An 11,529-nucleotide genomic window follows, 5' to 3' on the forward strand; every position below is an offset into this window, starting at 1 on the left:
CAATCTAAAGGGCATTTGTGGACACGTTACATCAGTTCCTTCCCTCACAGCTCCTGTCCACCTCAATCATCCTGTCTGCTACTGGAGTAAGAGAGACGGAGACAGAGAGAAAGAGAGAAAGAGAGAGTATATGTTTTTGTTCTGGGGAAGAAAGGCGTGCTCCTGCCTCAGGATGTTGCCTTTAAAGCTGAAGAAGTGGGTTTCCTGTGGAGGAAACGATAGCAGAATAGACAAGGCTTGGTCGAGACACCGAGTTCCCAACATTTCTTGAGTACAGGTCACCCAGCTGCAGAGCAGGCAACACGCTTTTGTGGAAGAAAGCCTGTCTCACAGCTTTGAGAGGCAAGTGAAGAATCTTACTTTGAATTATATGGTTTGTCTGCTCATGCACCTTTCTTAACCACCTGAGAATGTTCTTCCATCTACTTTGCAGGTGTCTGTCTTCCCTGATGGATCCTGGACGCATTGAAGACTGGTTGACTGACAGCACGTAGTCTGAGAATGAACTTTTCCACAGGAGAATGCATTTATGAAAATTAAACCATGGACAACTAACCTGGCTGCATCCATCCTGCAAGTATCCATCCATGTCTGTGTAAGGCCACCTCTAGTTTCCCATGTCAGGGGCATGAACCAACAGAGACATGTCCAATAGCAGCTGCAACCTCCCGTTAGATACGGACACGTTTGGTCTGACCTGTATCTATGGCCTGATCTTCTCTTTGGGTCTCCCCAGCAACTTACTGTCTCTCTGGGGATTGTACCACCTGGGCCGTTCAGGTGGAGGAGGCTGCCAGCTGGTCTACATTCTCAACCTGCTACTGTCAGACCTCCTCCAGCTGCTTACCCTGCCACTCTGGATCATTTATCTCCAAGGTGGGCACCGCTGGCCCTATGACCAGCTAACCTGTGAGCTGGTTGGCTACGTGTTTTATGTAAACGTCTACGCCAGTGTCATGTTCCTGTGCCTTATAGCTCTGGACCGCTGCCTGGCCATCGTGTACCCGCTGAGCAGCCGAAGGGTACGGACTGTGAAGGTGGCAGCGGTTTCAGGTGTGGCAGTTTGGACCCTCACCTTCCTATTCTGCCTGAGTGGGCTGCTACCATCAGTTTTTGACTCTGACAGACTGCTGTGTCTGGAGCAGTACCCTGTCAGCCCTGGATATGCCCGCTTCAAGATCGCCACCGTAGCCCTGGGCTTCCTGCTGCCATGTGCCATACTTGGGTGAGTTAACCCCAGCGGGGATATATTTTGTAATGTGTAAACCTGTTCATGTACAGGTTCTGTAGTCAAATGAGTCTGCTATTCCCAATGCACAATAACCTTTCTTACGTCTAAATAATTCAAGTGATCAGAAAACAGAAAACCTTTTACCAACTTCAGGTTAAGATAATTCAGTAAGATTTATGGAGATAATTGCAACACAAATTAAAATGAGGGTTAAAGCTTAAACACGGAGTTAATGAGCAAATCATCATTGAAACTTTTGTGATTCTGAGCATCTGAGCAGCTCTTTCTTTTTTTGTGAGTGGTAAAGTTTATCAAAGGAAATGGCAGAATGTACTTAGAGGACATTAATACATTTTGTTTATTCTGAGGGTGATGAGTTCTCATCTGCAATTCTACTTACTCCCTTAGCTACACCTCAGCCCACATTGGGGTGACACTTCGACGATCTCCTTCCCTCTCCGACCATGAGCGGCACAAAATCGTGGGCATCCTAGTCGTGATAACCATCAACTTCATTGTTGTGTTTGGACCCTATCATCTCGTGGGCGGATACAGATTTGTGTCTTTGCTGCTGACTGACGAGCCGTGTGGTTTCGAGCGTTCCTTATTTCTCATCTATCGCCTGTGCTACGGTCTGACCAGCCTCAACACCCTTCTGGACCCCCTCTTCTACATCTTTCTGTGCCCTGACGCCCGGCTAGAGCTGCAAAGATCCCTGCCCTGCTTGGGAAGGGGGCAAAACACCGGCAAAAAGATTGTCCTTAGTACCAGAGCCCGCCCAGACAACCAGAGGGACAGTGAAACTGGACATAATAATCATCTAGCATTATAACTTGGATTTGACCACAGAACTGACTCCTGGAATTTAGTCAAAGCAATTGTGCCACCCAGTGGAAGTGCAAGTTAGTTTCAACACTCAATTTCCAGGGTAAGGCCATTCCAGGAGTTCAGTTTCTCATGATGATCTAAATACTGTTTCAGTAGGATAGAAACATTTGTGTGCAGCACACAGATCTCAAACTGAAGAGACTTAAACTGTTGCTAACATAAACTCAAAACTAAACTAAATGATCAGAAATGTATCAACCCTTTGTCATATCCATATCCATTGTAGCCTCAAAATACTGAAGACATATACAGCCAAAGGAAATGCAATTTAACTAATTTCATCTATTTACTAGATTTGTTTTCTGGCGAGTGTATGGAAATGAACAAATGTGGACATCAATCACACATTTTTTACCGTTATGTTTATAATGATTAAAAAAAAATCATGTTTAATTACTTGTTTGCTGTCAGTCATTTAAAAAGTAGAATCGGTGTGAGTCAAGTAGAACAGTAACACAAGCATGACTGTAACTTATAGAATTGCAAGGCAAATCTCACACAGCAATACCAGAATGATTTTATTATTGTTTATTAAGGATTACAAATGTCACAGAATTAACACATATAGACATGACATGAATGGAAAAATAACAGATATTTAAGAAGACATCTATTATCTATTATAAGTATGACAGGCACATTTGTAAAAAATAAGTTGAGCATGCTGTATCTCCAGAATGTTGTGCTCCTGCAGCTACTGACACATCGGGTGAGTGTATTTGTGAGTTATGTCTAAACCCTGTCTTAGGCAAAAAAAAAAAAGCAATAATGTATTGGTCATTCAACAAAATATGCACATCAATCAAGCATCCAAGTGGAAAAAAAAAAGAAAATCACGCAGAATGTTTTCTCCAACATTCATTTGGAGGTTAAAAACACAGAGTATGCTGGCTAAATCTTTGAATTCTCATACCAATGTATGCTACAGTGTTATCAGTGAGATAAAGTTAGGCATTTTCAAGCCTGTCCACTGTTAGAAAAAGATAACTACAAGACGTTTTCATTCAGCTGAGCAGGTTTAGCAAAACTTTGATTTTGCTCCTCATCCTCTTCTTTCAGACACAAGGTTGCAATAGAATTCTTCGGCTTCAACACAAGCTCAGTGGTGCTTACAGAGCCGTGAGCAGTGCTACGGCGTCGGACCAGCTCTGCCAGATCCTCAGTCAGAACACTCTCCATCACTGCACCCAGAGAATGCCTAATCTTGTTGCACAGGTCAGGGCAGCTGAACACATACAGAATGGGGTTAAGAACACTGTTAAGGAAGCCGATAGTTGCTGAGATTGGGAGGGCCCTGGCTGCGACACTTTTCATAGGATGCCCACTGGGGGCCATCACCTCCATGATTATGAAGAAGTGGTACGGGGCCCAGCAGAGTACAAAGCTCACCACCACGGCCGTAACGAGCCGGACAAAACGGAAAGGGCGTCGGCAGCCTCTGCGCGCTAAGCCGGTATTCACGGCAGCATAGCTGAGGATGATGACCAGTAAAGGGATCAGGAAGGATAGAAAGAGCTTCATGAAGGTCAAGGCCTCTTCGCGCTGCTTACATAAAGATCCCAGGTCAAAGGGTTCAGCAGGGAGGAGTCGAGCATAATTGTAATAACACAGGATCTTGCCGTTTGGAAGGGAAATGGTGTCACGGAATATGTAGAAGGGGATAGTGAAAACAACGGCCAAGGCCCAAATCACCCCACATATCCTCCCCACTAGTCGGACGTTCCTGTAGTTTTGTGCCCATACTGGTCTCAGCACTACCAGGCAGCGGTCCATAGAAATGGCCGCCAGCATGAAGCCACTGACAAACATGTTGAGAAAAAAGATGGAGGAATGGATGCGGCAGAATGTTGGGCCCAAGGTCCAGGTCTTGCCACGGGCCATGTAGAGGGTGAAGAAGGGCAGGGAAGAGGTGGCCAGGAGGTCGGAGGCTGCCAGGTTCAGGATCCAGATGCTGATGACTGAGCGACGGACATGAAAGCCCACAACTCCGAGGATGAGGAGGTTTTCTATGATGCCAATGGAAGAGAACAAGCCATGGAGGAAAATGGTGAAGACACTCAATGAACTCATTGGCATCTTGGCTGTTTGGTTTGATGCGTGATAAATGCTGATATTTGCCATCTGACTGGAAGGACAGTACACCATCTTGGAGGGAAACGTCCTGATGTCGTTCTGAGCTTAGATCTACAACAGAAATTAGAACATTCAATCCAATTCTATTTAATTAATAGTGCCAAATCATAACCAAAATTATCTCAAGACACTTTACGTGGTCTAGACCATACTGTATGGCTTATTCATGATTTGCAGAGACTCAACAATTCCCCCATGAGCAGCAGCACATTGCAATATCTATATTATTATTATTATTGATAATAATAATAATATCTACATACAGTATTTATCCAGCAATCTTGTGCACACAGTGGCAACGAAAACATTCCTTTTATCAGGCAGGAATGTGGAACAGACAGACCCGTCTTGACTAAATTCTCATTTTCTACATGCAAAGGCTAACTAATGCAGAACTAAAACTTGCTGCTACCCAAGGAGAACACAAAACAACAATTCTATACATAACTAATGTAACTCAAAGTTTGACAAAAATACACCAGACAACAAAAAATTCTACATATTTAAACTACCACACTGAAGACAGTACTTTATCTTACCAGATCCATAAACTGGACAATACCTGTGTATATTTACTTAAGTACTGTTCTTATTTACAGTTGTAAATAAAAACTTTCCATTAAAGGGACATAATGTTTTCTAAAAGGTCTATTACAATATACACATTAAGGTCTCAGGGCTCAGAGATAAATAGGGATGCATTTGCTATATGGTTATGGGTTCATGGCTATTGAGTTAGTTCTATAATAATGATAACAATAGTAATGATAATGATAATAATTCATAAACAGTTTCAATACATTGCTTAACAGTTTAAGTTGTTCCTGACATTACAAGCACATGTTCTAAAATGTAAAAGTTGTGAATACCATATGACATATGATTTTTTCAGGCTAGAATACATTTTCACATGCTTCACAAACACCAAGAACAAGAAGTAGCAGTGGTGAGAGGAAGATGGGTGTGCTGTTTTGTTGTTAACTCAGGCTTCTGCATTCAAATGATCTGAATATCTTGTGAAACCTTACAAATACCTAAAATGGTGAATAAACTTTAACAACAACAACAACTTATTGCCAAATATATGAAATATACAAAACTCTATAATAAAGTAAAATCATTAGAAGAAGAAGAATTACTTTATTTATCCCACACGGGGAAATTGGATTTTTTCACTCTTATTATTATACATGTTACACACAGAGACCCGAAATACACACATGCACAAACAGGGCCTATACATGCAATTAGTGGAGAGATGTTAGAGCGAGGGGGCTGCCAGTGACCAGCGCCCCGAGCAGTTGGGGGTTCGGTGCCTTGCTCAACAGCACCTCGGAAGTGCCCAGGAGATGAACTGGCACCTCTCCAGCCACCAGTCCACGCTCCATACATGGTCCACACGGGGACTTGAACCAGCGACCCTACGGTTCCAAGCCAAGTCACCTATGGACTGAGCTACTTCCGCCCAAATTACAAAGCAAATGCTCAGTTCAAAGTTCAGAGAATCTAGAGTGTGCTCCCCCAGTTGCTGAGTAGTTGAAACCGAGTGTGGAAAGTTACAACACCAGGAAAGTTACATTGGACCCAGGCCAACACACAGTTAGTACTCACTTGTACTCTACTTGCTTAGACACCATAATTGTCTTTCCAATGTGGTCAACTCACAGTATGATGATGAGATGAACACCACAATGTCTCCCACCATGATTTTACCCGTACTGTAAACAAGTATTGTATAATAACTTCACTGTCCAATAGTTATCCATTTTTGCATACTAAAAAAAAGAACTTGATTAGTTTAGCAGTACAGCAATTGATTCTGTTTCAAAGCCGATGAAAAAAGAATGCATTATTCAGTTTACAGTTTTTGTGGCACTGCAGTCTTATCTTTCACATCTCCCACATCCTCTCTATAATTCTATTCAGTGTCAATTGTGTTAGCCTGTCTACTGTGATCACACAACTTGCAAATGTGTATAAAACATACTCAAAATATCACATCATTCTAAATTAGATTTGTATGTAAGATATGCACTGAGCATGATGCATGTGGCGTATCCTGTTAAACACAGATGTAAATGCTCACATAGCTGTAACAATTAAATGCACTAGTACAACGGTTAGGACCAAAACATGAGGACTCAGCCGCACATATGAAATAAAACGTGTAATGCATCATTTGTGTATCACTGAGTGGAAAAATAATATTTAGACCCAGTGCTACTGGTAGTAGTGTTACTACCATGCAGCTGATGTGAGCTCTGCAACAGCAAAGAAACACACATAACACATAAGTCTGGCGTGATGTCTTCAAATCTGAATGTTGCTAAAAGAACAAATAATCAAATGTCATTCCACTTTATTTCAAATGCACATTCGTTTGATTTTTTACTGAGTGAAAACATTATTTATCCGGCTCATTGAAAGATATTGACTCAATGGTCAGGGATAAGGGGAATGGTCTCTCCCCTTATCCCTGAACACACAGACCTCCCTGCAAAAATCACTTACCTGTGCCTGTGTCTCTTGCAGGTCTGATGAGAGCTCTGTCATGTTATCTTACTGTATGCCACAGTACCCAGCACCAGCCTCATGGGCGTATAAGTACTGTAATAGGAAGTCACAAACCTCAAAAGGAACCTAAACTTCTTAGACGTACAGCTAAGTTTGAAATCAACCTAATTCAACTCCACCTCAGGCCTTTGATATGAATATGAGAAGAAACGGAGTGAGGAATAGGGAATTTATAGAGCTTCTTGCACTATGATTTGAGTTGAACACAAAATCTCCATGTACAGACATTTGTGGGTTAAAATTACATAATCCTTTAGTTTCCCATCGGTGTTATCTGTCGATCTAAAACCTTTTTTTGTCTGCTGACCTTTTAGCCGAGCGACTATGAAAAACTTCAATGCCACCAGTGTGAACATCAAAGGATACCAATATGAAGAGAACACACTGACCCAGTTATTCTAAAATATCAGGAAAACAACAGACAATTATGACCATACAGCATATATTGAATATAAACAGGAGTTTAATTCATGTATGGGTTTAACCCGAACTTGGCTCCATCATTTATACTACAGTATCAAGAATCAAGATAAATAAATGTACATACTGAGGTATGAAAACACAACTCAAACAGATTATTATAGGGTTTTTTTGTCATTACTTCCTTTGCTCTGTTTTGATCCTTTTTGTAAATGTACTTCATTTATTGTACTGCTGTAACACAGAGCGTTGATGTTCCTACTCTTAATGGAACTCTAAAGTACAGGTCGGGCCAAAGATTTGCAACAAGTTGAAACTTACAGCTGCTTGCAATGTTCAGGTCTGCAACGTTCTGAAACCTGCCATTTCACACCAACGAGACGAGACGACTTGCTGTACTTCCATTCTAACTTCTGACTTTTTAGGCTTTTTTTCTGACCTGGGTTTCATTTGTAGCATCGTAAAATAAAAACGAGGACAGAGATAGTGAGATACCAGCTGCATTTCTAGCAGTGATAAAATGGCAAAAATAACATATTATTTCCTTGATTCACTGCTTTGTTCTCAATTACAGCTTTAACTGGGCTTTAAGGCATTAAAGGTATTTTCTAGCTACATGTCCTCATACCAACTCTGAAGTGAGGAGGACTCTGGTACTATGCCCCCCAATACGGGGCACTCGTAGTTAGAGACACTCACTTGTGATGACTACTCTGTGGGCTCTCCTTTACAAATGATGTTGATCTCAGTGAAACTTCCTGATTAAATAAAGCTTAACTAAACATTGAATATGATCTAGTGATGTTAATATCTATATTACAGGGCAAAGAGTTTGCATTTTTAGGAAATTCAGAAATCAATTAGAGTATTAGAGTGAAAGAGAAGAAAGCTGGACTGAACTGAGCCCGTATAGTCTTTGGGCTTTGTCATATGACAATATTTTGTGACTTACAATTTACAATTATAACATTTGTATTAATACGTTTTTACTTTGTATTTTTTAGGTGCAATATTTAGTTATAAATGCACTTCACTGCTGTGTCGTCAAGCACAATAAAAGAAGACACAGCTACACATGAGTGTCACAGACAGAGGCAGAAGTTACCAAACATGGGGGAGAATGAGCCTGTTACATTGTAAAACATGAAAAGCAATGTGTAAAACACAAATTAAGATCAGTACCAAATGTCACTGTTTGGGTAAATGCTAAATAAGAGATGCTTGCTCAAGTTTCCCCTTTTACCCACTGTGAGAATGTGAATAACTGTGATGTATCATTATAGAGCAAATACAAACCTCGGGTTTGATTGTGTTGTGTTCTAGGTTTACACTGACATCTGCTGGTCCTCTGTGGTGTTTCTGTGCATTGTAATGCTACATCTCCAATTCTGTATTGACATGGTGTACATATTTAATATTTAGATAGATAGATAGATAGATAGATAGATAGATAAATAGATAGATAGATAGATAGATAGATAGATAGATAGATAGATAGATAAATAGATAGATATATAGATAGATAGATAGATAGATAGATAGATAGATAGATAGATAGATAGATAGATAGATAGATAGATAGATAGATAGATAGATAGATAGATAGATAGATAGATAGAGCGAGCGAGTGAGCGAGCAAAATCCCTAGATAATCTCTGGAAAATCCTTGGCAACAAAGTAATGTCTAAGAAACCCACTACAGTTACTGAATTGTAAAACAGACTGAAGAAGAATGGACCAAGATCAAACCAGAGCAGTGGTTACTGTTCTCTAATTTTGCTCACTGCTTTTTTCACAAAATAAAGGTTTCTATTGAAATGCCTTGGTTATTTTAAAAAAAAAGCATGCTAGTACAGCTGTGGTATAGCCACAGCGGATATTCTATCAAATTATGAACAGTAAAAAAATAACAATATTTCAGAATAAAGGAAGTATTTATAATTTGTTCTTTAATTTTGATCTCCAGCGTGTGCATTGAATTCCCTTGTTGTTTAAAGGTGCTATACAAATGAACTAGCCCTGCCTTGCAGTAGCAAACATCTCATTCTGGAAAAATGATGGAGTGTTGTTGGCGCCCCTGTTTAAAAATGAGTGTTATATTCAAATGAAGGAAAACAGTCATGTGAGGCATTATTTTATGCACAAAAGTATGCAGATTATTGCACACAAGTCTCATGCACTCGAAAACTAAAAAAAAGCACAGAAAGTGTAATCAAGGCAAGCCGAAGAAAGATAAGGATGTTCAAGAAAGATTTAAAGTAAGCTAGGGTCAACGGACCAATTCAAATTGCTGCTGGAAAATCAGAGCTTCTCATTTCCTTTCGTGTTGTACTGACACAAATCTGCACCACCTGGGTCACATACTTATTTCCGCTGACGGTGTAGCTTTGTCCTCGACCCCTTTACTGAAACTGCAATCACACTGGAAGAGTCTGAACGGCGGAAAGTGAAGGATGTTCAAGTTTTATGTGCTCTTGGTTCCTCTCCTTAGAACCTGTAAGTCACTGCATACAATATTTTCCATGCTGAAAATGAATGTGGATTAAGTGAAATGTTTTAAATGTGTAATTTCAAGTGCTTTTTGTATTCAGTTGCCATTACAGTAATGTATCTGTGTTTCAGATGGCGCTCTGCTCTACACTTACCCTGGACACAATGTGACTTTACTATGTTTCTACCCCTCCAGTGCCAAATATCTGTCTTGGTACAAGCAGGTTGCAGGGGAGCAACCTCAAATAATTTCCTCTTTCTACAAGCATTCACCTGACTCCAACACCTTCTACAACCACTTTGGAGAAAACAAACGCTTTTCCGTTCATACTGGAACTGGGTTCTACCATCTGAACATTTCTCATGTCCTGTATTCGGATTCCGCTATGTACTACTGTGGACAAACCAGTGTTACAGTCACTAAATTTGATCATGGAATATTCTTGATTTTAAAGGGTATTTTTGTCTTAGATTTTGGACACAAAACAATTTTCAATACATTTTCTTCCATTTGATTTTCCATTTCATAACCTTTCTAAAAATGTCTGTTTTCCAGAGTCCGGTCGTAGGTCTTTCCTCCAGCAGCCGGAGTCCGACTCTGTGAAGCCAGGAGGCTCTGTGACTCTGAACTGCACGGTACACACTGGAACCACTGACACGGAACACAGTGTTTACTGGTTCAAAAAGGAGAATTCAAGAAACTCCCACTTGGGAATTATGTACATCCACGCACACAGCAAAAGCCAGTGTGTAGAGAGCCTGGAGTCCAAGCCCCCTGCACAGAGCTGTGTGTACAGTTTATCCAAGAGGAATGTGAGCCAGTCAGATGCTGGGACGTACTACTGTGCTGTGGCTTCATGTGGAGAGATACTTTTTGGGGAAGGAACAACACTGGAGGTTGGAGGTGAGCAACACACTGTACTGTAAATAAAATCTAGATGGAAGTCTTAGTCTACATTGCTTTTTATGTTTTCACAGGGAAAGCGGATGACATGTTTCCTCTCTTGATGTATTGCGTGGTTGCAGCTCTGCTTGTGTCTGTTATCTTCAACATCATCGTAATCGGCATCCTCTGCAAAATGTCCAGCAGGAGAAAAGATCTTCATTCTGAAGGTACAATTAATTCATATCTAGAGGAAGAGAAGAAGTTTGTTGTAATAAACCATGTTTTCTTACTCAACCTAAGTTGTACCAAGCCATTCAGGTCTTTTTTTTTTTTTTTTTTTAAAGAGACAATATCGAGTTTAGGATAATCCACCAGTTAAGACAAGTTTATTTATAGGACATTTCATAAGACAGCGATAAATCCATGTGCCTCAAAATTCAAATCAAAACAGGGAAATTATCACACATGCCAAAAACATACAATAAGAAGGTATCATACATACAAAACATAGGTAGTACAATGAAAGGGAGATATGGAAAGAATTCTTATTATTAAAAAAGGAAATGCTTCTAAAATAAGCGTTTTACCAGTACTCACAGACTCTGTGACACTTTTCATTTTCTTTATTATAGGGCTGCAGCCCCACTCGGGTTTCGCAGAATACACTGCTTACAGACAGGTAAGCTGAAAATCTTCAGAATTTTTTATTTCCCAAACCATATCTTAATATGTTTAACATCAAGAACAAATTAGCTTTCTTAATAACTACAGACTGAAGAGTCGGATGCTTTGCAGTACGTAGCTCTGGACTTCAGAAAGAAGCAAGGAGAGAGCAGGAGACAGAGGAGCACAGAGGAGGGGACGGTTTACTCTGGAGTTAGATCGTCAGCCCGGAAGTGATTCTTAC

The 11,529-nt window shown here is 40.4% G+C and overlaps 2 protein-coding genes across 2 annotated transcripts; one reads left to right on the top strand and one right to left on the bottom strand.

The window, feature by feature from the left end:
* The first annotated feature begins 224 nt into the window (after positions 1-224).
* On the top strand, positions 225-2,367 carry LOC310963806 (G-protein coupled receptor 4). The gene is made up of 3 exons (XM_083936732.1): positions 225-342; positions 434-1,225; positions 1,640-2,367. Exons 2-3 carry the CDS (start codon positions 645-647, stop codon positions 2,061-2,063), a joined length of 1,005 nt encoding a protein of 334 aa, XP_083792858.1. The 5' UTR covers positions 225-342; positions 434-644; the 3' UTR covers positions 2,064-2,367.
* A 739-nt stretch (positions 2,368-3,106) lies between these two features.
* LOC310963991 (prostaglandin D2 receptor 2-like) lies at positions 3,107-4,189 on the bottom strand (the record flags this gene model as incomplete). Its single annotated transcript, XM_083936948.1, has 1 exon — positions 3,107-4,189. One exon carries the CDS (start codon positions 4,187-4,189, stop codon positions 3,107-3,109), a length of 1,083 nt encoding a protein of 360 aa, XP_083793074.1.
* Positions 4,190-11,529: the final 7,340 nt, after the last annotated feature.

This window comes from Echiichthys vipera (assembly GCF_963691815.1).
Source record: "Echiichthys vipera genome assembly, chromosome: 22".
NCBI classification, from domain to species: domain Eukaryota; kingdom Metazoa; phylum Chordata; class Actinopteri; order Perciformes; family Trachinidae; genus Echiichthys; species Echiichthys vipera.

Excerpts from the sequence above, each read along its gene's own strand:
- LOC310963806 (XM_083936732.1), top strand. The coding sequence starts at position 645 with ATGTCCAATAGCAGCTGCAACCTCCCGTTAGATACGGACACGTTTGGT. Across the intron at positions 1,226-1,639 it reads CTGCCATGTGCCATACTTGG|CTACACCTCAGCCCACATTG; the intron begins GTGAGTTAACCC and ends TTACTCCCTTAG.